This window comes from Poromitra crassiceps (assembly GCF_964638095.1).
Source record: "Poromitra crassiceps genome assembly, contig: HAP1_SCAFFOLD_492, whole genome shotgun sequence".
NCBI lineage: Eukaryota > Metazoa > Chordata > Actinopteri > Beryciformes > Melamphaidae > Poromitra > Poromitra crassiceps.
This window is the reverse complement of record NW_028151916.1, coordinates 39,717-66,844: the sequence shown is the minus strand read 5'-3', so window position 1 is coordinate 66,844 and position 27,128 is coordinate 39,717. Positions and strand designations below refer to the sequence as shown.

Genomic DNA, 27,128 nt, shown 5'->3' with positions numbered 1-27,128 from the left:
CCGTCTATCCTCCTCAAGCAATAGGGCTTCTTGGTGAAGGGCATCAAATGTTCGCTGTGGGTTTTGGCGGGCATGTCTCCTCAAGGTTTGTGTCATCGGGCCCTCCTCCAGACCTAAGAGGAACTGTTCTTTCAGGTGTTCATCCGTGGGGGCTCCATCCGGGTCATGCTGCAGCAGCCTGTTAAAGAGCTCCCTTAACCTGAGGGCATAAGACTGTATGGGTTCGTCAGATTTCTGTCGACACCCATAAAACTGTGATCTAACCACCGAGACTGGGATCCGTACTTTATAGATCCTATCAAGTGCAGTAAATATTTTAGCTACAGTGTTACGCTCGTCTTCTACAAATACACTAATGTGTCTCTTAGCTTCCCCAGTCAATGCTCCCATCACAACGCCCACTTTTTGTGGTTCAGCTTGCCCAGCATATTGTGCCAGCACCTGTAACTGTTCTTTCCAGTCATTGTATTTCAGTTCTGAATCAGTTCCGCCAAACTTAGGCACCCATGGTGCGCCCAGGAAAACAGGGGTCATCATCATTGTATACGTTTAACAGCAAAAAGTAAAAGAATAAAACAAAACTCTTAGGTTTCAACTCTGCTCAGGTCCTGATCCTGCCGACGGACGCCAAATGTAACGTGGCCAACTTTTACACGTTAAAAAATGCTTAAAAGGGTCCTTAATAAAATGTTGCCCGACAACGCCACCTAGGGTTGCAGCAGAGCCTAGGACTCTAGTTCTAAAAGATTAAAAGCTGCACAGGTTCGTTTAAAATCAGGAGTAAGCAGAGTTAAAACTACAACCAAGGTAAAAAGGGAATAACAATGTTTATTTATAAAAATAGGTGACCCAGCCCAGCTCCACTGACTGAAGATCCAGGTCCACTTGTCTCAGTCCTCCCGCTTGCTCTCCGGTATCCTTTAAAGATCAAACACAGCGTCAGCCACCACTGCCACTCAAGTTAACTTTAAGGCAAATATCCACTGCAAAACGTACTGCAAATTAATAGCCACTCTGCATGCTAATCACTCGTAATAGGAACCCGTAGGTATTATTAGGCTCGACAAATCTCACAGTAATTGGGTCGAGGCTAGGGGGATGTGCTGCAATAGCAGTCAAAAGTCCTGGCAAGGGGTAGTGACAGCAAGTGGAACTACGGAATATTTTAAAAGTGGCTGGGGGTAAAAGGGCCCATTAAAGATCAACACTATAAATAAAAATGTCCCAGATAAAACGGTAAAAACAGGTCTAAAATATGGCAATCGCTGTGTTCTTATAAAATGCTGGACAGGAGGAAGGGAGCAAGGGGTACTTAACTCGAGAGCGGGGCACGTCGCAACGCCACCCCTCTGCTGCGGTCCAATGGCTTCCCCCTTGCTTTCACAGATGACGCTTGCTTCTCCGACGCAGCTCGCCCAATCACAGGCCTCGTCCCAGTGCCACACAGCTTGTTCTGTTGGAGGACAGGAAACCCACAGCTAATCTTCTGTACACAAGCACAATGCTCTCCCCACCCTGCCTGGCCCCGCAGCCGGCCTCAATGTGTCCGCCACAATTCAGTGAGTACTGACTCTTGTCCCGGGCAATAACAGGTCCTGTTATTGGCCCAGGCTGGAGTAGTAAAGCAGAACGGACACTGGCTGCTGCGCTTCAGGTTCCAGAGTGGTCCTAGGCTCGTCTGGATAGGTGCTGTGTTGGCTCTCCACTCTCCTGGGTCTGTCCTGGTGCGCTGTGTCGCCTCACTGCATCGGCTGTCTTCTCCCTCGTCTCACTGGTCTCTCTCTGTGAAACAGGTGTGTTATATTCCCCACCAGCTGCCCACACAGGTTTGCAGGTGAGGCAAGATCCACTGATTGCAGTGTGGCCTTCGAGTGTGATCGGGAATCTGGTGTTTCCCACAGTCCATTAAAATACAAAAAGTGTCGCTGTCACAGTAACATCACTGACTAACGTTGGAATTTGAATGTCTTGGGTCCCTAGATTTTTGTGACATCAAAGTTGGGTCACAAGCAAAAAAGGTTGGGAGCCCCTGGTCTTATTCCTTGTAAAGATTGCCATGTCCATGTTCTCGGTAAAATGACTTGACTTTCTGATGTCTGTGTTCGTTATTCTTCTTGGTTGGGTTGTGTGTGTGTGTGTGTGTGTGTGTGTGTGTGTGTGTGTGTGTGTGTGTGTGTGGGGGGGGGGTAGGGGGGGTTCAAGTCTATGCATTTCTGGTCTTGGAACATTTGTTGTGCAGCTGATGTGGGATCTACTCCACTATTTACACGTGGTTGCATCAAACATTTGTTTCATTCAGTACAATGTAGCCTACATTTTTTATGGTAAATGTATGGTAAATATAACGTAAGTTATGAATGTAACTATGGATCTGTGAGACCGAAGGATGACCGTCACTACGGTCAAATAGGATGATAGCCCTCGTTCCGCCTACTCTCGAGACCAATATATCAACAAAGTCATGCCCATGACCCACGGAGGCGGAACCTCCCCCACTATAAAAGGGGGGGCAATTTCCGGCCCGACCTCTTACCTTGAACGCCTCAGAGTGTTCCGAGCGACAAGGACTAGTGACGGTCATCCTTCGGTCTCACAGATCCATAGTTACATTCATAACTTACGATCTGTTTCGACCTCACTCTGACCGTCACTACGGTCAAATAGGATGACTCATACCAAAAGGGTCGCGAGGAACAGGACAACCTAATCCTCCCCATCTCGCTGGGCAACCGACATCAAAGCAGCCGTGCTCACTGGTGCTGCCCAAGTAACGTCTACTCTGTAAAATCTTGCAAACGTACATGGTGTAGACCATGACGCTGCAGCACAAATGTCCCCCAAAGGAACTCCTTTCAGTGCAGCCCATGAAGTCGCCACACCTCTGGTTGAGTGGGCTCGTATCCCTGTAGGAACCAGAGACCCCTGTTCCACATAAGCATGGGAAATTACATCGACTAACCAGTGGGACAAACGCTGCTTAGACAGCGGTAACCCCAGTCTTGCCTTCCCATAGCAGACAAAAAGTTGAGTTTGAGACCCCCTTAGAAGCTGAGTACGAGCCACATAGGCACGCAATGTCCTCACTGGACACAGTGTAAGCAACTCCTCCTGTTCTGCCTGCGAGGAGGAGGAGGGTTGAAATTGACCCAGCTCCAGAACCTGGTTTCTAGATTGAGGTGTAAGTACCTTTGGCAAAAAGGCCGGGTTAGGCCAGAGTGACACTCCTGTGCCATCCAGCCTCCACCGTAAACAGTCCTCGCTAACAGAGAGAGCACACAGCTCTCCCACCCGTTTAGCCGAACAAATAGCCAAAAGAAAGGCTGTCTTACCCGACAGAGCTCTCAAGTCCGCATCAGCAAGCGGCTCATATGGTGCCTTAGTGAGAGATTGTAACACCAGGGGTAAGTCCCAGCTTGGTGGCCGCACAGTCCGACTTAGGCACAAGCGACGGGCCCCCTTCAGGAAATCACACACCCAAGGATGCCGCCCCAAAGGCAGGCCATCGGCTCCTCCATGGAATGCTGAAATAGCTGAGGCATAGACCTTAATTGTACTGGCTGCCTTGCCTTGACTCAACTGCAACTGCAGGAAACGGAGAACCAGCGGCACCGAGCAGGTTACTGGCTCGACATTCGTGTCTTTACACCAATCTGAAAAGATCCTCCATCTCATGGAGTAACTAGCTCGAGTGGACGGAGCTCGAGCATTACCCAACGTCTCACGGACAGTCTCGTCTAACTGTTGAGAGATGGACTCTGCAGAGGCCACACCCACAATCGCAGCGCGGTTGGGTTTGGGTGCCAAATCTGCCCGCCTACTTGCGACAGAAGGTCCGCTCTGGATGGCAACTGTTCTGGATGACCCCACTTCAGCTGAAGCAGCTCCGGAAACCACGGCCTCCCCGGCCAACGTGGAGCCACCAGCAGAACTCTGTAACGACCCTCCCTGACCCTTCGGAGGACCTGAGGAATCAGAGGGAGAGGGGGAAAAGCATATAACAAGCCTGTCGGCCATTCTTGTGACAGTGCATCCAGGCCCAAACTGCCCCCCTGGCCTGTGAGTGAGTACCATTCCTGGCAATGTGTTGTCTCCCTGGTTGCGAAGAGATCGACTTGGGCCACGCCGTATCTCTGCCAGATTTGGGTCACAACCTCTGGGTGTAACCGCCACTCCCCCGGGAGGGGTCCTGTCCTGGACAGCATGTCCGCTGCCAGGTTTTCTACCCCCGGGATGTGGACTGCCCTCAAAGAGGCCAGCCGAGGCCATGCCCAAACCAGTAGCTCCTTCGCTACCTGCAGACAGCGTAGTGACCTCGTCCCACCTTGGTGGTTGACATGGTAAACCGCAGAGGTGCTGTCCGTTCTCACCAGCACATGCCTCCCTTGTATGGCCGGCAACAAACCTTTGAGGCCAAGATGTACTGCCCTCAATTCGAGCACATTTATATGCTCCAATGACCACGGGGGCTCCCACATGCCCCTCACTGTTCTGCCCTCCCAGACGGCTCCCCAACCCGTCAGAGAGGCATCTGTCGTGACCACCGACCTCCTGTGAGGCAGATTCCCCAATGCTGTCCCGCTGTGGAGGAGGTCCCCGTCCCTCCAGGGGAGCAAGGCCTGCATGCAGGCCCGTGTGACAAGCAGTGTCCTCCTCCTGTCCCTTTTCGGATGAAAATGAAAGGAGTTCAACCACCGCTGCATAGACCTTGCTTTCAACAGGCCCAGGGGAATCACCACTGAAGCTGCTGCCATCAATCCCAGCAGTTTCTGGACTCTGTGCACAGTCACCAGCTTCCCCAGCTGAAACTGTTGTAATGCTCCCACCAGACTTTCCACCCTCTGAGGAGTGAGACGTGCATTCATAGTCACAGAGTCGAACTGGAGGCCCAGAAAGCTCACCTGTTGCGAAGGCTGCAGATTGCTCTTCTTCCAGTTCACCACGAACCCCAGAGACTGCACATGCACCAACACCCTCTCCATGTCCCGGACCACCTGGTCCCGAGAGGGGGCACATACCAACCAGTCGTCCAGGTATGGCAGGATCTTGAGACCTCTCAATTGGAGGGGGGCTAGGGCTGCCGAGACCACCCGAGTAAAGATTCTCGGTGAGAGTGACAGGCCGAATGGCAGAACTTGAAATTGGTAAACTCTGCCCTTGAAAGCAAAGCGGAGGAAAGGTCTGTGCTCTGGCCAAATCGGAACGTGGAAATATGCATCCTTCAGATCGATGGACGTAAACCACTCCCCTGCATTGATCGCCTGCATGACGATTCTTGTATGCATCATTTTGAATGGTAGGACCTTCAGGTAACGGTTGAGTCGCCTGAGGTCGAGAATAGGCCGATGACCACCGTCCTTTTTTGGAACTAAGAAGTAGGTGGAGTAAAACCCAGTCCGCTGTGCGCTGAGCGGCACCTCTGAAACAGCACCTTTCTGCAGTAGACCCCGCACCTCCTCCACCAGTACGGGCTCTAATAATGGGTCCTTGACGATGGTATGATGGACCTCTGAAAAGGGGGGGGGGCCGCCGCCGAAACTGCAGCCAATACCCATGAGCTACTGTTGACAACACCCATGGGTCCGACACTGCTCCCTCCCAACTGGCCCTTTCTCGAGACAGCTGGAAGGGACACTTGACGGCTGGCCCCTGACCCCTATGCAGGACCGCCGTTGCGGCCTGCACCTCTGCCTGAGCCCCTCTGCTTACCACCCCCCCGGAACTGAGATCTCCTCTGGGGGTTAGTGGCAGGGTTTTGAGTGTGGCCACGAAAACTCTGACCCTGAGGCCCAGCCGGGCCCCCACTAGCTTGTCTATGCCAAGCAGATTGTTGTGCTTTCTGTGGCACCCTAAACCCCTGTGGCACCTTAAACCCCTGTTTAAAGGCCGGGGCTGGCTGACGACACGCCCGTTGGACCGTGTCCCTCAAATTGATAGAGCGCTCCGCCCTGTCCAGCACGTCTTGAGACCCTGGATGAAACACTTGACCAGACACCACTGGCAGCTCCATTAGCTCACCCTTTATGGCCTCAGGCAATGAAGTTTGTGCCAGCCATACTTGCCTACGACACAACACTGCTGATGACATCGCCTCCCCCACATCGCGTGTCAGTTGCGAGTGAGCCGACAAAGCCGAATCAATCAGAGCCCTGGAATCTTGATCTTCCACAGGCATTGTCTTACGCAATGCTGCCAGGAGCAGAGCCAAGGCATTGCCCATACGAGCTGCCCGTGCATTAGCATTAAACGAGCGCGATATCAGCCGATCAGTTTTGGCACACTCCTTCCTGGGGCAGCGAGGATTATGAGAAACACGGGCTGGGCCCAGCGTTGTCCATGACGCTATCGCCTGCTCCACTGGTGGCATATCCCCTAACCCAGTCTCCGCTGGGTAACAGGCATTAGCCAGCCGTCTACAGCCCGCATTGAATTGTGGCTTCTGCGACGGCTTCGACCATGCTGTCCTCAGCATCGAGGCATAGTCGTCTGCCACCGGAATGTCCGGAGGGGCACTAACATGAGATATGCCCTCCCAAACACCTCCTACAGGGGCTGGGTTGGGCACGGGAGGCTGTAAGCCGACAATTCTTGCTGCACTTAGTACTCTATCCATCAGAGACTTAGTGGCAGACCCGTCCTCCACCAACGCTGACTGGTCATCCACCTCAGCGGAATCTGAATGGGGACCCGCTACATGGCTTCCGCTTTCTGAACGCCGTTCACTATCCAGTATCGAGTGGGGCGCGTAAAGCGACAGCACGTCTGCCTCCTCCCTGGCGGCCCCCCCAACATGGCTCTGTGGCCCCCGTGAAGGAACAGTGTCCCGGCTAGCGGAATGACGAGCCTCTAATCTGTCCATCCTCTGAGCCAAACTCTGGATGGCAGTCAACACTTGCATCTGTGTGTCTGCGCTGCCGTTCCCCGCTACTGAAGCTGGGGCTGGCCGCTTAGCAGGTCTAGGGGTCTGCTCCCGGTCCGACCTGTCTCTGGAATCCTGACGACGTTCATGCGAGCGTTTGCGAGAGCTCTTATAATGACCAGACCTGTCCGAACCGCGGTCCTTCCTCCTCCCACGTTCGGACGTAGAGTTACGGACCTCGTCCAATCTACGCAGTCTCTCCCTTCTTGACAGGTCAACCGCTGCACTGCAGGGATTGTCCACGTCTTCTGAGATATGGTCCATACCCAAGCATGATGGGCATTCCCGGTGCCCATCCTGGGGGTCCATCCTCGACCGACAAAGTCGACAGCATAAAGCCATGATGTAACAGCAGGATTCGGCCAGAGCAAGACCAACCCCACTAGCTGCGAACAGCAGTAAAGGGCAATTAATTAAGTAGTGGCCCGCACCGGTACGCGTACGCACCTAGCGAGACTCACATAAATCCCCCCACTGCGTACAGTGGTCTGGGGTATCAAACTTTCTTTAATTGAAGTGTCACTGATGGGTAACCTGCAAGACACAGAATTCCCAGCACACAGTAAAGCCCAAGCTAGCCTGTTAGCAACTAGCCTGTGGCTACAAACAATCAATAGCTCAGCAGCTAAGCTACCAAGCCAAGCTACCCTAGGCTTAGCAGCTAAGCTACCCAGCCAAGCTAAGCCTTAGCTTAACACTAGCATGTAGCAAGCAATCTAACAATGCAGCTTAGCATAACACACTAGCACATACAAGCAATATTAAGCAGCAAACCAACACAATTCACAGGGACACTAGGCACCTGCACCCACAGGTGAAGAATTGAAAGGTGGTTTACCCAGTGTAATTCAGTACACTACCTGTCCCGGTCTTCTGAGGCGAGAAAGGCAAAGAGGTCGGGCCGGAAATTGCCCCCCCTTTTATAGTGGGGGAGGTTCCGCCTCCGTGGGTCATGGGCATGACTTTGTTGATATATTGGTCTCGAGAGTAGGCGGAACGAGGGCTATCATCCTATTTGACCGTAGTGACGGTCAGAGTGAGGTCGAAACAGATCTGCCATTTACCCAATGGCATTTGGCATTTACCCCATAAAGAGCCAATGTTTACCATTGTGTATTTGCTGGTAGAACAACTTGTTATACCAGCAAATACACAATGGTAAACATTGGCTCTTTACAGTCCAGATTCTGAAGGGAAGAAAATATTTGAGGAAAATGTTTAAACGGTCGCTTAGTGTCATTCAGCATATACAGTAATTGATCAACAAGTAGGCTGCTATAACTTCATTGACAGAAGTAAAAGAATGCAACAAGAAATTAACACATAAGCCTGCTACAGTAACTACAGGCATTACAATCTTTAAATCTTTACAAATAGTTTGGATGGCTTTGCTGTTCTTGGGACAGATGGTCTCCAAATTTGACTTTGACTTGTATGTGTGGCTTCTTGGTCGCCCATTTCCTTTTGTGAGTGATATTTTCCATCTAAAATAAAGATTCTAAATCAATGTGTTGGCATAGGTGGATTATGACATGATGGACCCCTGGGCCTGGACACATGCAGCGCACACACACATAGGTGGATTATGACATGATGGACCCCTGGGCCTGGACACATTCAGCGCACACACACATAGGTGGATTATGACATGATGGACCCCTGGGCCTGGACACATGCAGCGCACACACACATAGGTGGATTATGACATGATGGGCCCCTGGGCCTGGACACATGCAGCGCACACACACATAGGTGGATTATGACATGATGGACCCCTGGGCCTGGACACATGCAGCGCACACACACATAGGTGGATTATGACATGATGGACCCCTGGGCCTGGACACATGCAGCGCACACACAATGACAACTAAGGCATACATGCACTTGACTCAACAGGATTTACATCACAGTCAGCCACCTGAACTCAAAGCCAACAGCACAACAACAATAAATACATTCACCTGTATCTCCATAAAGGCAACAAAATTCACTTTTTTTGTCCACCAAATGGCTAGTGAATGTTCACATTTTACCAGCCACTCAATAGATTACCATTGTTCTTTTGGATGGTGAGTGAAGCAAATCTACCAGCCACTTTTACCAGCATTTGGCGGCTGGCTGTACTAATTTTGGCTCATGTCTCAATAACACAGGATTTACAGTAAACAGAAAAAAACAATAACCCTGTAATTGTTCATAAACTTATGGAACATTTGGTCAAAAATAAAGGGTTGGGGCTCTCTCTAAGGGATCATTTGAGATATGCAGTGGTCCTGTGAAGAGGCTCTGGGTTATAGGCCCCCTGAGCTCTGGGGCCTGTGATGATGCACACATATCTGCGTGTGCTATAATCTAGCACACATATCTGCTATATGACACATATCATAGATATAGCTCACTCTGTACATGGCTGACCTGAACACGGTTGCAGTCGTTAGTGTTAAGTCACCCGTTGCAGCCGAGCATGGCTGGATCGTTAGTCGTTGTTAAGTCACTCTGAACACGGCTTCATCGTTAGGTGTCAGTACTCTGAACACGGCTTCATCGTTAGGTGTCAGTACTCTGAACACGGCTTCATCGTTAGGTGTCAGTACTCTGAACACGGCTGATCGTTAGTGTCAGGTCACTTACACGGCTGATCGTTAGTGTCAGGTCACTCTGAATACGGCTGGATCGTTAGTGTTCGGTCACTCTGAACATGACTGGATCGGTTGTGTTAGGTCACTCTGTACAAGGCCGGATCGTCCGTGTTAGGTCCCTCAATGGCTGACCTACAAACGCTCAGATCATCGCTGTCAGGGAGCTGAACAAGGTTGATCGTCAGTGTCAGTCTGAACAGTGTCACTCTGAACAGTGTCACTCTGAACACGGCTGGATCTTTAGTGTCAGGTCACTCTTACACGGCTGGATGGTTCAGTGTCAGGTTAGTGTACAGAGTGAGCTATATCTATGATATGTGTCATATAGCAGATATGTGTGCTATATTATAGCACACGCAGATATGTGTGCATCTTTAATCAGATCCTTTACCGTGCAGATCAGGTGCAGATGGTTAAATCCTGGTTATGACTGAAACTGCTCCCACCTTGGTCACAGTGGTAGGGCTTCTCTCCAGTGTGAATGCGTTTGTGTGTTTTTAGGTTACCTAACAGACTGACTCTGCTCACACCTTGGTCACAGTGCTAGGGCTTCTCTCCAGTGTGAATGCGTTTGTGTGTTTTTAGGTTACCTAACAGACTGACTCTGCTCCCACATTGGTCACAGTGGTAGGGCTTCTCTCCAGTGTGAATGCGTTTGTGTGTTTTTAGGTTACCTAACAGACTGACTCTGCTCCCACATTGGTCACAGTGGTAGGGCTTCTCTCCAGTGTGAATGCGTTTGTGTGTTTTTAGGTTACCTAACAGACTGACTCTGCTCCCACATTGGTCACAGTGCTAGGGCTTCTCTCCAGTGTGAATGCGTTTGTGTGTTTTTAGGTTACCTAACAGACTGACTCTGCTCCGACATTGGTCACAGTGGTAGGGCTTCTCTCCAGTGTGAATGCGTTTGTGTGTTTTTAGGTTACCTAACAGACTGACTCTGCTCCCACATTGATCACAGTGGTAGGACTTCTCTCCAGTGTGAATGCGTTTGTGTTTTTAGGTTACCTAACAGACTGAACCTGCTCCCACCTTGGTCACAGTGGTAGGGCTTCTCTCCAGTGTGAATGCGTTTGTGTGTTTTTAGGTTACCTAACAGACTGAATATGCTCCCACATTGGTCACAGTGGTAGGGCTTCTCTCCAGTGTGAATGCATTTGTGTGTTTTTAGGTTACCTAACAGACTGAACCTGCTCCCACATTGGTCACAGTGGTAGGACTTCTCTCCAGTGTGAATGCGTTTGTGTTTTTAGGTTACCTAACAGACTGAACCTGCTCCCACCTTGGTCACAGTGGTAGGGCTTCTCTCCAGTGTGAATGCGTTTGTGTGTTTTTAGGTTACCTAACAGACTGAATATGCTCCCACATTGGTCACAGTGGTAGGGCTTCTCTCCAGTGTGAATGCATTTGTGTGTTTTTAGGTTACCTAACAGACTGAACCTGCTCCCACATTGATCACAGTGGTAGGACTTCACTCCAGTGTGAATGCGTTTGGGTCTCTTGGTGTCTCTCTGTTTGCATAAAGGAAGACATAAAGAATTAGGACAGGGGTGCACAGTGTGTGTGTGTGTGTGTGTGTGTGTGTGTGTGTGTGTGTGTGTGTGTGTGTGTGTGTGTGTGTGTGTGTGTTGCAACATCACTGACACAACAGTGATATTCTTCTCACCTCTTTTGAAGGATTCATTTGGACAATGCTCCTCCCCTCCTACGCCAGATCTCTGTCCTCCCACCAAGCAGCTCTGTAGATACAGCAGGGTTAAATTAACACATTGAGTGCCAGCGACGCCATATGGCGTCATTAGAAATTTACCGTAGAGTGCCAGCGACGCCAAATGGGGTCAATAACTCGAAATTGTTTTTTTGACGGGGGGGTGTCGATCTCAGCTTCTTACATCGCCTCTTACAATATGAGAGCTATTGAATGTGTCTAACCTATTTTACAGAACCCTTAGGTGGCGACAGCGCACTCCAGATGAGAGAAAGTGGAGTAAAACACACAGAAGAAGTCGTTGGGGAAAAGGAAATCGCATCGCATCCGTCCGTATGCAGCTGCTTCATTGAAGCATATAACGTTAGCTGTGCCCCTGCAGCAGCCAATCTGCTGTCACAATTGAGCACCTCCGTGTCGGCTGCGACAGCCCATTCGCATGATCAGCCGTTATTATTCTCAACTGGAAGCATACAGTAGTAGCCGGTGACAAACACACGCGGAAAAAGCTGGATGTCGCGCACCCTTCACAGTGCAGAGCAAACTCAGCAGAGAGCCACCTCCCATACAGGAGGAGTGTGCAGTTGAGGCGGGGCGGGGCGGGGGGGGGGGGGGGGGGGGGGGCACGCAGAGCAGCACACAACACTGACCCAGACAGACCCAGGCAGCAGGACAGGGTTGGCAAACGCAAGCCAGAATATCTGATGCCCACCAGCAGCAAATCAAGATCAGCAAGAAGCTGCAACCAGCAGCGCACGCAGGGGCCAGCGCTGCTGGTTGCAGCTAAAAATATTATTCTGCCAAACAAAATTCCCTGGCCTTCACTGTTTTATTGAAGGAAATTATTTTTGAGGTGTGACTACATCAGAAAATTAGCTTCAGAGTCAGTGATGTGTTTGAAATGTTTAATTTCACAAAAGGGCCATTATCTCAGCTTCTAGAAAAAAACTGCTCTTTTTTGTTAAATCAAGCTATCTTCTCCGGCTGATAACTAAAGAACGGAAAATGGGATCAATAAACTTTTTTTTGCAGGTGATAGAAGAGAGTCTCATCGTTATTTGTGCGTGTTCAGTGTTTACATAGTAATTATTAAAGAAATGATATTACTGTTTTAAAATGCATTGCGGCCTATGTGGCACAGTACAGCACCTTTTGCCCAAGGGTCGTGGCACTCAAAGTGTTAAGTATGCAATTTAATTACAAAGTGAGGTTTCAAACTCTTTGGGAAATTGTTCATAATTGAATTGTAATGTTGCTTAAAATGTAGGCTATAGATAATCAGAGGTTTGAAGCTATACAAATATTAGCAATCTAAAGGTTGAAGATTTGTGACTTCTTAAAATAGCAGAGGATGATTTCAATGAAAACAAGGCCAGGTCGAAACCTGGCATAGGGCCGGTGTGCTCAGTAAAGTGCAGAACTCTGCCAAGGTGTATTGAGTCATTTGTGTTCAGTCTACTTTAGTGCACATCAACTGTAGTGTGCCTGTCACCTGTGCTGTAGTGTAGCCTATGTGGGTTAATAATCCTGGGTTTAAACTTCATTAACATGAAGTGCCAGATTTATGGTTAATCTAGTAATATATATTATTTTCACACATAAATGTAGGCTATTGAAATGTAGGCTTATTATGTCTTTGAACAGGTCGGGGTGCCTGTCGGCAAGATGTTTAGCCAGGTTCGATGTGTTTGAGCCTTTCGCTTTGGTCGCGTTGAAGCACCTTTTACACACTGGTTTCGATGTGTCCACGGGCTTGCCTTCGCTGTCGGCAACGTATACAAAATATTTCCATATTTCGCTTCGTGCATCTGCTTTTTCTACAAGCGTTGGGCGGCTTGCAAGACTCAGAAGAAGCCGCTGCCATTTTCGCTGTGTCTGTCCTGTGTGTCGGGCTGCTGTGGAGGACTGAAGGACTGGCCATAGAGCGAGCAGAGAGGGAACGGGGGAAAGTCGGCACGCCCACACATGAAGCAGACAGAGTCAGAGAGAGCTTTTTTCACTTTTCACCAGTCACCATTGGTTCAAGGCAACGATGTGTTGCGTTCAAGTGAACTGGGACACAGGCTCTCAACTTTAATGCTGCAGCGTCCTCCTTGTAATGAGCTAGAGACAATATTAGCCAGAGGTGCATTACCGCCACCTACCGGACTGGAAAGTGGAAAGACATTACCTCGCCCTGGATCCGTGCTCAAATGCGGCGACTGAGTGGAATGTAAGGGCCCTGCTGTGCATGCTGCACACCGGCCCCAAAAACAGTGAGAATCAAAACAACTCAAGCATGAATTTTACAGGCTATAAATAGAAGAATAACACAATACAATGGAGTGTGATGTAGCCTAGATCAGTGTGTGTGTGTGTGTGTGTGTGTGTGTGTGTGACGTACGCCTGAGCGCAGACAGTCTCCACATCTCCATGCAGTGCAGGAAATCCTTGCTTGGATCCATTTACACACGGCATGGATGTCACTCCACTCGTGCCTGCACACACTCTTCTCTCCTCAGAATGCCATGTTGATTTTCAACTATAGCCTACATTGCAGAAAAAACACACCTTGATTTGAAAATGAGAATTACCGTAAATTCCGGACTATAAGCCGCGGCTTTTTTCCCGTTTTTTGGGCTTTTTTGGCCCCTCCGGCTTATATAACGGTGCGGCTTATCTATGGATTTTTTCAAAAAAAAAAAAAAAATCTGTCTTTTTTAGCACTCTTTCTAACTATAAATCCACTTCTGTTTTAATTTCCTCTCTTGCCCTCTTTTAACAACATAACATAACATAACATAACACAACACAGGTAAGCAGAAAGAAAAAGACGAAGCAATCACCGCCATGAATGAGGAAATGACTCACCTGCTGGAGGCTGGAGATACACGGCTTGGGCTAAACTTTTACTCCGTGAAACACTATCGATTAAGTCCGACATCGCTCAGAGGTTTGAGCAGCTTGAAAACAAGTTTGAAAACGTGCAGAAGTCCATCCACTCACTCACTAAAGAAAATAAGCGAACAGAGTTTCTAATGCGGAAAAGCGCATCAGCGCACTGGAGGACAAAAACAACACAGTGAGTCCGAAAGTGGATAAAATGCAAAGACAAATCGAAACCCTGCACACGCAGGTTGATGACTTAATCAGCAGGAGTAAAAGAAATAACATTCGCCTGATCAATGTAAAAGAGGGAGCTGAGATTGGTGACATGGACGCTTTCGTGGCAAAATCCTGTGTTACATCCTGGACCTGAAGGAAGGCGAGAAACCACCAGAGGTGGACAGGGCACACCGGGCGCCTCGGCCACGTCCAGACCCCGGCCTGCCACCGAGGGCCATCTTCATCTGCCTACTCCGCTGGCCCGACCGTCAACTCATCCTCCAGGCTGCGGGGAAGAAGCCCCTCACCTGGGAGGGTACGCGCTTTTTCGTCCGGCAGGACCTCTCCGCGTTGGTGCAACAGAAACGCGCAACATACAACAGCATAATCGAAAAGGTTAAAGTCAATGGATATCGCTTTGGCGTACTGTACCCAGCGAGACTCGTCATAACCATTGATGGACAGCGGCGGAACAAGAGCTCAAAGTGAAACTGCCGAATATCTTTTGAGTTGGACTGGTCAATAGTACTGTGAGTAACTAAAATAAAAAAATAAAAAACGGAATTCTCTCTTCTTTAGCACTCTTTCTAACTATAAATCCACTTCTGTTTTAATTTCCTCTCTTGCCCTCTTTTCACCACACCGCGGACACTGTGTGCACTGTAAAAAAAACAAAAAATACCACAATGTGTGATTTTGTCTGGGGAGTAGTGACCTGACTTTTGTTTTGTTGAAATGTTAATAAATGGGAGCTTCCCCAAACAGCGATCTCTTTCCCGACATTCCTCTCTGTGCACGAACCCTTTCATATGGTAATTAAACATCAAAACACCCGCGGCTTATAGACCGGTGCGGCTTATAGAAGAAAAAAATAGTCACCTTTGAAGGTGCGGCTTATAGACCGGTGCGTCTTATAGTCCGGAATTTACGGTAGATGTCCCCTAGACAACGGATGGCATCCCTGCTCCAGGGAGATGTTGTTACAGTTCCATTGTATTGGAGAGAAGGCAGAAATTCTGCGGCCGATATCTCCAAAACTCAGGCAACTAACACAAAACGATATACAGTAGATGGATAAATAGCACTACAGGTGAGAGGAAATATATACAGTATATTTTGGATTTTAGCGTGAGCTGATCCTTTAAGGTCACTGAAAAATAGTTTGCCAAAAGCACAGCAAAGTGAACTCTCTGGCATTTCACTATTTTAACCATAATACAAACCTTCCAGCTGGATACAGAAGAGGGTTTAGAACATGAAAATACAGAATTGTATAGTTTCAACAGCCCCCTTACTGTTTATAAACTGGCACGCACACATGAAATAAATAAAGTACCTGTATATATGTATATGTATATATATATATATATATATATATATATATATATATATATATATATATATATATATAACATACCCAGGTAAACTTCCAATGTCACAACTTGAGTGAATTCAGGCTTAGATGAAATCAAATGGACAAACCGAATGTATTTGGGGCAGATCCGGTCTCAATCAGCTAGCATTAGCTGTGTTAGTGTGTGCATGCAAGCGTAGCCAATGGTCAGAAATGTTGGCGTGTAATGCGGTTTATGCGTACACTGATCATGACCTCACTCTGATCAAGATATATACAAAAAAGTGTTTAGATGACGGTTGCTCTAGTCTGAAAATCAGTTTTAATGGTGTGGATGCCAGTGAGTGCAACAGCAGGAACAGCAGTCATCCAAATAAACAATCTGTCATTTATTTTATCATTGCAATTTGTCATATTCATCGTAAACACGAGCCCTCTTGCACGCAGCAACATACGCAGTTTTAACTTTAGTAGTGGGGAGTGACGAGTGAGCATTGATAAGAAGCGAACTAATCCGTTGCAACAGCGCACAAGAGATTGGCCATTTTGGGGCGCAACAAACCTCTCTGTGCTATTGTCCTGTTGTTTGCGGCGCCAAAATGGCCGCGGTTCTCTTGCTATTGTCACTTCTTTCCTTCCATACTCTTTGTTTAGTGTTCGAATAGCCACACATCAGAACTGATCAGAACGCGATAAAACATACAAAAACACATGTCCAACCATAACTAGATGGTCGCACAGTGGCTAAAACAGAAACAAGACGTAACGTTAGTTAGGGATCATGATTAAACTCACCTAGGAGTCGGACTAGGAAGAAAAGCCAGAAGTGCACTGCCATCAGTAAAGTTCCCATAACGAACATCTTTTTGTTGTCGGCATTCCGTCGGTCTTGTGAATAAAATCTGTCGTTCCTCCATGGTGTCAGAAGTGGCCGGACTGCACTCGTCTCACAGATAAAGTTTCAAACATTTTAAATCCACACAGACTGTCCTCAGTGTCTCCATGTTGTCTAACTTGTAAACAGAGCTGCACCGCTGCACCCCGCCCCCATTTAGCAAGCATGCTCAAGAAGAGTACCTGGCTGCAGACAGTGGAGAACCTCCATGCCTGATTCTATTGATGTGGCTCAATGGCCGAAACTCGAAACAATAGCAGACATTAGCCAGTGAAATGAAATTAGGCAGCATGCAAATGAATACTACCAGCCGTGTCCAGAGATAGCCTAGGTAATTTCTCTCTCAGAGTCAGTTTTTATCTTACAAAATATACCCATTTACTGATTCTAAAACGACTCCATTTTACTGTATGTGTTATGTGTTTTCACCATACAACCTTTCACCTCAAATTGCTAGATTTCAACATGGCGAGTTTGTAGTGAAAAAAACAGTCTGTGTCATATTTTTTATTTTGTTATTTTGTGCTGCACCATTGATAAGCTGTAAAGATATTTTATTTTGTTTACTTGGTTTAAAACCAATGCTGCACTAACTGAGTTGTGGTTGTGATAAAAGAGCCGTACAAAGATGTCATATTGGTTGGTTAAAATAAAAACACTTAAACACTTAGAAGAAAAGGGGGGAAAAGCATCCAAGTTGTCTCAACTTGTTGTCCCAACTATTTCTGCAATGCATTGTAGAAATATCGGATCGGGACTCGGTATCGGCAGATACTCAAAATCATATGACTCGGACTCGGACTCGGGGGCAAAAAAAGGTGATCGGGACATCCCTAGTCACTGGGTTTGCTCTTAATCTAGAGCCCTTTTCCCACATGCGCTTTGTACCGCAAAATGACCGGTACGTGGTCTAATGCCTGCATGTGAGAAAGCACCGTGCCGGTATAAGCGCGACCCCGTCCGTCGCGGAGATTTCACCACTTTCTAGCCTGTCAGAAGAGCGGTATGCACTTTAGCGGATACTAGTGAGAAACGGGTGCAGTAATTTTCCGCGACACTCTCATGGGCGAGGTGTACACACGTTGCGTAATGTTCCAGCGGGCATATCTAATCATTCCGCGCACATTAAGCAAACTGGCGAAATGATCTGTGATAATAAGAGCAGTAGCCTATGTCAGCTTCATGTGTGGGTGTGCTGTGCTGATTTTCCCCTCTCCTCTCTGATCGCTCTCTGGCCACAGTCCGTCCTCCTCCTTAAGTCACAGCCCGACAGGGACTAAGCAAATGCATGAAGCGAAAGTGGAAGTATTTTGCTTACGTGCAGCCAAGGGCAAGCCCGGACACATCAAAATGAAGCAGTCTGTAAAAAGTGCTTCAACGCGATGCAGTGTGAACGGATAAACAAGCAAACTTATTTCACCATCGGAGTTTTTGCCGACACGTCACTCCCACCCGCTCTGCAGTGCCGCCCCCACCCCCCCCCCCCCCCCCACATACAGGCAATTTCGCTGATAGATTCCCACATGCCAGAGGAGAGGTGTGAAGGGAAATGTCCGATATTGACTTACAGGTAATTTTCCGGTACGCATGTGGGAAAACGGCTTAGGAGATTCTCCTTGCTTGGTTGCGGTGAAGCAAACAATGCTCCTCTTTCAGCTCTATGTCACAGCCCGCACCTGTGGCCTCCCTCCTCTGAGCAATTGGTTTAAGTCAACCGGACGCAATGAGGTTTCATTCCAACACTGCCAAATCGGCCGATTCCGATCAAGTGCCGATCGATCGGAGCACCTCTAACTACTACCGTCAAGGCAGCATGCACCAAGGCACTGAAACCCAAACTGCAGTGCAGCTGCCCACAGTGCATAAATAACAGTCACAAATGAAGAAGAGCTGAACCATTTCAAAATCACAATATACAATTATGCAATTTCCAAATCGCTGAGGCTGCAATTCATTTCTTGAGAGACAGAGAGTGAGTCAGTGAGCGAGTGAGAGAGAGAGAGAGAGAGTCAGTGAGTGAGTGAGTGAGTGAGAGAGAGTGAGAGAGAGAGAGGGAGAGAGAGAGAGTCAGTGAGTGAGTGAGTGAGTGAGAGAGTGAGTGAGTGAGAGAGAGTGAGTGAGAGAGAGAGTGAGAGATAGAGAGTCAGTGAGTGAGTGAGTGAGTGAGAGAGAGTGAGTGAGAGAGAGAGAGTGAGAGATAGAGAGTCAGTGAGTGAGTGAGTGAGAGAGAGTGAGAGAGAGAGAGGGAGAGAGAGAGAGAGAGTCAGTGAGTGAGTGAGTGAGAGAGAGTGAGAGTCAGTGAGTGAGTGAGTGAGAGAGAGTGAGAGAGAGAGAGAGAGAGAGTCAGTGAGTGAGTGAGTGAGTGAGTGAGTGAGAGAGAGTGAGTGAGTGAGCGAGAGTCAGTGAGTGAGTGAGTGAGTGAGAGAGAGTGAGAGAGAGAGGGAGAGAGAGTCAGTGAGTGAGTGAGTGAGTGAGAGAGAGTGAGTGAGAGAGAGAGAGTGAGAGATAGAGAGTCAGTGAGTGAGTGAGTGAGTGAGAGTGAGAGAGAGGGAGAGAGAGAGAGTCAGTGAGTGAGTGAGTGAGTGAGTGAGAGAGAGTGAGTGAGAGAGAGTGAGAGATAGAGAGTCAGTGAGTGAGTGAGTGAGAGAGAGTGAGAGAGAGAGAGGGAGAGAGAGAGAGTCAGTGAGTGAGTGAGTGAGTGAGTGAGAGAGAGAGAGTGAGAGTCAGTGAGTGAGTGAGTGAGAGAGAGTGAGAGAGAGAGTCAGTGAGTGAGTGAGTGAGTGAGTGAGTGAGTGAGTGAGTGAGAGAGGGAGGTATTTTACAGCTGCAGGTAATCTTTGATCCATGAAATAATGCAGTTGCAATAACCTGTCTAATAATCGCCATTAGATTCTTTTTTTGTCAATATCTTTCATCACCAGTTAAATGCGGGTTGTTTGCCAAATGGTGTCCACAAATTGGAGTTTGCTAGAGTAGAGTAATACCTGCAATTTCCTTGTGTACAAAAAGCATTTTAATCTGCATTTTCAGATCTACACGGCCGTGCTGATTATAGCTTTCGTACCCGAGAAGGCTTGATTATAGGTGTGACGGCAAGGTAAACGGTGATTTGTGCTAAATAATTATGACTTAGCCAAACTTTTAATAGCGCTGCCCATCTTGGCCCAAACACAGGAGGCCTCCCTGCTCACCTCTCTGTGTCTGTCTCGGTCCTTGCTCTTCTCTCGGACCCAGTCGATGGTGTTGAAGTCTTCGTAGGTGCCCACTCGGGCACCGGGTCCTCCAGCGGGTCCACCAGCTTAGCGGGCCCGGTACCGTTCATACCGGCCGGTCTGCCGCTGCCGCCGTACTCTTCATAAGATCCTGGCAGAGAGAGAGAGGAGACACATTAAACCCACAATAACAAGCTCACACACAAAAACAAAAAACGCTCCCATAGGGTTGTCAAAATTATCAATAAGTATCAATATGATTTTTTTTTTAACGGATACAATACTCATTTGCAACAGGTATCAATAGTAATAGTATCGATATTATAATTATTGATACTTAATGAAAAATTAAACATACTACTGATTTTTCCCTCTCTCTCATAAAGAGCCGCAGGGATGACGTATTTTTGTAGGCAGAATGCGGAAGTCCCGAACTTCCTGGTTCTACACTGTTTCTGTCTATGGGATTTTTGAATGGGTTTTTGCCGCGATGCTTCAAATAAGGTCTCTGGGCAACGCAAGATTAATCAAACGCGAACCAGAGTTCCGTCGGATAATCTTCACACATGAGGACCACTTTCATGAGTTTTGTAGCGTAAATGCGAGCCCTAGAAGTAAAATGCTCGAGCTAAGCTAATCCAGAACTACACACTGTCGCATAGGCTTCCACGTCACGTCAGCACTCAACCTGGACTGTTGTTGATGTGTGCACTGATTACCCCGGGCTGAACGGGGCTGAACCAGGTGAGGGAAAGAGAATTTCCGTGTTCGCCCTTTGAAGTGGTGACGTTATTGACGTATATATCCCCATCGACTCAACAGTGTAGTCTCATTTAGCCGTTTGCTAGCTAGCCGTCCTTTTAACGGCAAGTAAAAGCTTCAAAACTCATAAAAGTGGTCCTCCTGTGTGAGTGAAGATGATATTACTAAACACTGGTTCGCGTTTGATTAAGCCAGCGTTGCCCAGAGAGATTATTAGAAGCATCGCGCCAAAAAACCATTCAAAACTCCCATAGGCGAAAACTGTGAAGAACCAGGGCTGTTAGCATCGATGATTTCCGGACTCGTTACTGCGGCTCTCTATTGTTGCGTCAAACAAGCTCAAAGTGTTCTGATAGGCTGATGACTAGAGCAGGGCTACTCTGCTGTGTTCTGATAGGCTGATGACTAAAGCAGGGCTAATCTGCTGTGTAACTTAGGTGAAAGTTGTTCATGAGTTTTATCAGGCCTATTATGGAGAAGCGTGCATGTTCTATCTGTCTTCCTTTATTTTTTGTCTCTTGATGTGTTGTCATTTCCTCACCTCATGGTATCAAAAATGGCATCGAGTATCAATATTTTTGAGGGTATCGTATCAAAGTTAGAAATTCTAGTATGTGACAACCCTACCCTCCGGCTAGCACACTTACCGTAAATTCCGGACTATAAGCCGCGGCTTTTTTCCCGTTTTTTGGCCTTTTTTGGCCCCTGCGGCTTATATAACGGTGCGGCTTATCTATGGATTTTTTCAAAAAAAAAAAAAAAAAAAAAATCTCTCTTTTTTAGCACTCTTTCTAACTATAAATCCACTTCTGTTTTAATTTCCTCTCTTGCCCTCTTTTAACAACATAACATAACATAACATAACACAACACAGGTAAGCAGAAAGAAAAAGACGAAGCAATCACCGCCATGAATGAGGAAATGACTCACCTGCTGGAGGCTGGAGATACACGGCTTGGGCTAAACTTTTACTCCGTGAAACACTATCGATTAAGTCCGACATCGCTCAGAGGTTTGAGCAGCTTGAAAACAAGTTTGAAAACGTGCAGAAGTCCATCCACTCAATCACTAAAGAAAATAAGGCAACCGTGGCGTGAACAGAGTTTCTAATGCGGAAAAGCGCATCAGCGCACTGGAGGACAAAAACAACACAGTGAGTCCGAAAGTGGATAAAATGCAAAAACAAATCGAAACCCTGCACACGCAGGTTGATGACTTAATCAGCAGGAGTAAAAGAAATAACATTCGCCTGATCAATGTAAAAGAGGGAGCTGAGATTGGTGACATGGACGCTTTCGTGGCAAAATCCTGTGTTACATCCTGGACCTGAAGGAAGGCGAGAAACCACCAGAGGTGGACAGGGCACACCGGGCGCCTCGGCCACGTCCAGACCCCGGCCTGCCACCGAGGGCCATCTTCATCTGCCTACTCCGCTGGCCCGACCGTCAACTCATCCTCCAGGCTGCGGGGAAGAAGCCCCTCACCTGGGAGGGTAGGCGCTTTTTCGTCCGGCAGGACCTCTCCGCGTTGGTGCAACAGAAACGCGCAACATACAACAGCATCATCGAAAAGGTTAAAGTCAATGGATATCGCTTTGGCGTACTGTACCCAGCGAGACTCGTCATAACCATTGATGGACAGCGGCGGAACAAGAGCTCAAAGTGAAACTGCCGAATATCTTTTGAGTTGGACTGGTCAATAGTACTGTGAGTAACTAAAATAAAAAAATAAAAAACGGAATTCTCTCTTCTTTAGCACTCTTTCTAACTATAAATCCACTTCTGTTTTAATTTCCTCTCTTGCCCTCTTTTCACCACATCGCGGACACTGTGTGCACTGTAAAAAAAAAAAAAAAAAACCATTAACACATTGAATGCCAGCCATGTTTTCATTCCTGTAGGTAAGTTGTGCCAGGGGTGTTTTTGACGATTCTGGCTCATTTTAGAAACAGCCGAGGATTCTTTTCTGTTAAAAATTCATGAACACCAATCATCTAAAAATAACTAATAGAATGTGTGCTTTCTCTGTCTAAAAGAGTTAGTTTGCAGAGTTAGTAGTTATGTAGATATTAGCCGTTGAGTACAGCATGGTTTCAGCGTCTGGAAATTTATTCAGAGATAAATGGCTTTTTGTGAAACAGTCACTTTAACCATTCATTTTTGGCATCAGTAAGACCGTCAGACATTCTAAACAATAGTTTTGAACAGTAATTTCCTCCATAACAACAGGAAACACCCCTCTCATTCAAACTCCTCCCTCCGTGTGTCTTCTCCTCCTTCCTCCTGGCTGTACAGCGGGCGTGTCAGAAGCGCTTTTGCTGCTGCCTGCCTGTGTGCCTGCCTGCCTGCTTGCCTGCGTGCAGACGCTCCTTGTGCGAGTCAAGATGGGCCGGGGAATGCGTGGGCGATGGGCAGATGTTGATTCTGGCCTTTCTGAGGTGTTTCAAAGTGTGTTTCACCTATGATCTATTTTGCAAATCGCTCTCCGCTCTCTGTGTGCTGCTGCCGGTGCGCGGCCGCTCTCAGGCAAGACAAGTCTTGGAAGGATTACTGTAAAATCGCCACGGCATTTCCTTGAACGGCTTGGTCCCGCGGCAGTTTTTTTCTTTGATTTCGGTCGTCTGGGGGAGCACTGTCAACACTTAGTGGGTCGGTAAAATAGATTATACACATTATCTTGCTCCAATAGTGATCTCGAAGATGTAAAAGTTGTTGATTGATGTACCACCGTCAAAAAAAAAAAAAATTTTATGTAAGACGAGTAAACTCGGCTCTGGCACTTAAGCGTTGGATTATGTAAGACGAATTATTTCGGCTATGGCACTTAAGGTGTTAAAACACCCGCGGCTTATAGTCCGGTGCGGCTTATATAAGAAAAAAATAGTCAACTTTGAAGGTGCGGCTTATACACCGGTGCGCCTTATAGTCCGGAATTTACGGTAATTTTATTTCTCTTGTCATTTCATCACAATTAATCAACTAAAAAATAAAAAATAAACAATGGATAAATTGATAATCGGTAATTAAAATAATAATTTGCTGCAGCCCTAGTCATCTTGATTTCATTTGTTTGTGTTTGTGAGATGTTTTTATAAGCCCATTGGCTCTGAACATACTGTGCACATGTCTGCATATAATGAAAGAATGATAGAAAAATAGAAGGAACCGTTTTTCCAACTGGTGCAGCGTCTCCCCACACATACACGTGTTTTGACAGACAACAACATGAGACAGGCCCTCTGAGGACGCATTTCAACAGAGCTGCTTCTTCAGCCTCGCACACACCGTTTTCTGTTGCTATGGTTTTAGCTAGCTAAGCGTATCCACCTCTTAGCCGCCAGATAACCTCAATCCAGTGGGAAACACACTATTGTCAGGCCAGCAGTGGGATGGTATATTTCTCTCTGACTGGGGTGGGGAAGTTTATGGTTCAATAACGTCAAACAGACATTCACACAGTGGGAGATATAGACACTCAGCCAGGGTTCAATCTATCATTTTTCAACATCTATGATTGTTGCTAATGCTTTCTCCCCAGATATCTCACTTGGGAAAGAAAGAATCATATGTGAAATGTGAGGTAAAGCAAAGTGGATGTTCTCTTCTTCTCTCAGCACACACACACGCACGCACGCACGCGCACGCACACACACACACACACACACACACACACACACACACACACACATCTTGAGAAAGGAAAGTGCTGCCACTAGCAACTACAGTATTATTGCTGACTATTGTTTCTGACCAAAACAGAGAGATAGGGAATGATCAGCCAATCAGAGAAGCAGTAGAGAATAATGTGTATTGTATTGTGACCTCATAGAGGCAGAAGAAAACACTAAAAGCTAAAAAATAAATTTACTTCAGATTTATGTTTCTCATGCGGCCCGAAACAAAAGGGCTTGTGTGCGTGGCAAGAGGCTGAGCTGCGACCAGCGAGTATAAAACACATCAGCAACCAATCAAAATACAGCTCTCGTCTGGAACAGGAAGTGATGCAGGAAGCGAAGCCGCTTCTGATTCAAGCTTTGTGCAAAACACAATAAGAGTCCTGAGCGAAACGAGCGGGCGGAGCCACCGTGGGACTCAAACAACAGTCTTTCATCTGGGCTTTAGGAAGATAAGAATGTGTGAATGAATGGTGGCTTCCTGTGTGAGAGGCCAATCAGAGATCCTCTGAACACAGAGAGCAGACTGACTTCCTGTGTGAGAGGCCAATCAGAGATCCACTGAACACAGAGAGCAGACTGACTTCCTGTGTGAGAGGCCAATCAGAGATCCACTGAACACAGAGAGCAGACTGACTTCCTGTGTGAGAGATCAAACAGAGATCCTCTGAACACAGAGAGCAGACTGACTTCCTGTGTGAGAGGCCAAACAGAGATCCTCTGAACACAGAGAGCAGACTGACTTCCTGTGTGAGAGATCAAACAGAGATCCACTGAACACAGAGAGCAGACTGACTTCCTGTGTGAGAGGCCAAACAGAGATCCACTGAACACAGAGAGCAGACTGACTTCCTGTGTGAGAGAGATCAAACAGAGATCCACTGAACACAGAGAGCAGACTGACTTCCTGTGTGAGAGGCCAAACAGAGATCCTCTGAACACAGAGAGCAGACTGACTTCCTGTGTGAGAGATCAAACAGAGATCCACTGAACACAGAGAGCAGACTGACTTCCTGTGTGAGAGATCAAACAGAGATCCACTGAACACAGAGAGCAGACTGACTTCCTGTGTGAGAGATCAATCAGAGATCCTCTGAACACAGAGAGCAGACTGACTTCCTGTGTGAGAGATCAAACAGAGATCCACTGAACACAGAGAGCAGACTGACTTCCTGTGTGAGAGGCCAAACACAGATCCTCTGAACACAGAGAGCAGACTGACTTCCTGTGTGAGAGATCAATCAGAGATCCTCTGAACACAGAGAGCAGACTGACTTCCTGTGTGAGAGATCAAACAGAGATCCACTGAACACAGAGAGCAGACTGACTTCCTGTGTGAGAGATCAATCAGAGATCCTCTGAACACAGAGAGCAGACTGACTTCCTGTGTGAGAGAGGCCAAACAGAGATCCACTGAACACAGAGAGCAGACTGACTTCCTGTGTGAGAGAGGCCAATCAGAGATCCACTGAACACAGAGAGCAGACTGAGAAAGTGAACAGATTGGGATCTAACATGTAAACAGCTGAGAGAAAGGCGGTTGGCACGCGGATATAACACAAAACATTTCATATCATCTTTCAGCCACTAAGACAATACGCCAGCTCAGTTCAGCTTAGTCTTTGTTACAGGCCTTTGCAGTAAAATAAGAGACAAGACTGCAGAATAGTGTAACAGAATAATATTCACATACAAGCAGAACATAACTATTCGTCTCCATTCAGCCAGGGCTTCTTGATTTTTAACAGAACACAGAATCACCACTCATTGTTTTATACAGTATATATCTGACTACTGTGTATGGACTGATAATATTACCCATCCTTAATATCACACATTGTGTCTCAGGTGATGGCTCTGAGACACAAAAGACAAAAAGCTCAGTATGGCCACAGGCTGTGCTTTGTGACAGACAGGAGGTTTACATACCTGAGCTGTCTAGTTAGACTGGTTTTAAACACAACATTCAACAACTTCAACAAGACATCCATCGTAGAAGAGGAGAGAGAGCGGTTTCTCCACCCACAGGAGCAGGAGAGACACCAGTTGCTCCACCCACAGGAGCAGGATAGACACCAGTTTCTCCACCCACAGTAGCAGGAGAGAGAGCAGTTTCTCCGCCCACAGCAGCAGGAGAGAGAGCAGTTTCTCCACCCACAGTAGCAGGAGAGAGAGCAGTTTCTCCACCCACAGCAGCAGGAGAGAGAGCAGTTTCTCCACCCACAGCAGCAGGAGAGAGAGCAGTTTCTCCACCCACAGTAGCAGGAGAGAGAGCAGTTTCTCCGCCCACAGCAGCAGGAGAGAGAGCAGTTTCTCCACCCACAGTAGCAGGAGAGAGAGCAGTTTCTCCGCCCACAGTAGCAGGAGAGAGAGCAGTTTCTCCACCCACAGCAGCAGGAGAGAGAGCAGTTTCTCCACCCACAGTAGCAGGAGAGAGAGCAGTTTCTCCGCCCACAGCAGCAGGAGAGAGAGCAGTTTCTCCACCCACAGTAGCAGGAGAGAGAGCAGTTTCTCCACCCACAGTAGCAGGAGAGAGAGCAGTTTCTCCGCCCACAGTAGCAGGAGAGAGAGCAGTTTCTCCGCCCACAGTAGCAGGAGAGAGAGCAGTTTCTCCACCCACAGCAGCAGGAGAGAGAGCAGTTTCTCCGCCCACAGCAGCAGGAGAGAGAGCAGTTTCTCCGCCCACAGTAGCAGGAGAGAGAGCAGTTTCTCCGCCCACAGTAGCAGGAGAGAGAGCAGTTTCTCCGCCCACAGCAGCAGGAGAGACACCAGAATCCAATGCAGCTACACAAGACAGGTTGGGGGTATGGCTGCAATTAGAGCCCAACCGATATATCGGTCCACCGATATTATCGGCCGATATTGGCCGATAACCGATATAT

The 27,128-nt window shown here is 47.6% G+C and overlaps 1 protein-coding gene across 3 annotated transcripts in view; it reads right to left on the bottom strand.

The window, feature by feature from the left end:
* Window positions 1-1,353: 1,353 nt before the first annotated feature.
* The window catches only part of LOC310771273 (H(+)/Cl(-) exchange transporter 5-like), a 40,871-nt gene continuing 15,096 nt past the window's right edge, over window positions 1,354-27,128 (bottom strand). Inside the window, exons 3-7 of one of the 3 annotated variants that reach the window (XM_083663923.1) lie at window positions 19,791-19,962; window positions 11,225-11,297; window positions 10,985-11,069; window positions 1,572-1,782; window positions 1,354-1,453 (exon numbers count right to left, since the gene is read on the bottom strand). In XM_083663923.1, coding sequence (XP_083520049.1) covers window positions 11,264-11,297; window positions 19,791-19,962 — 206 coding nt within the window. In that variant the 3' untranslated portion in view covers window positions 1,354-1,453; window positions 1,572-1,782; window positions 10,985-11,069; window positions 11,225-11,263. Of the gene's footprint in view, window positions 1,454-1,512; window positions 1,783-10,984; window positions 11,070-11,224; window positions 11,298-19,790; window positions 19,963-27,128 lie in introns of those variants that run through there. The other 2 variants (XM_083663924.1, XM_083663922.1) reach the window with 2 other exon arrangements.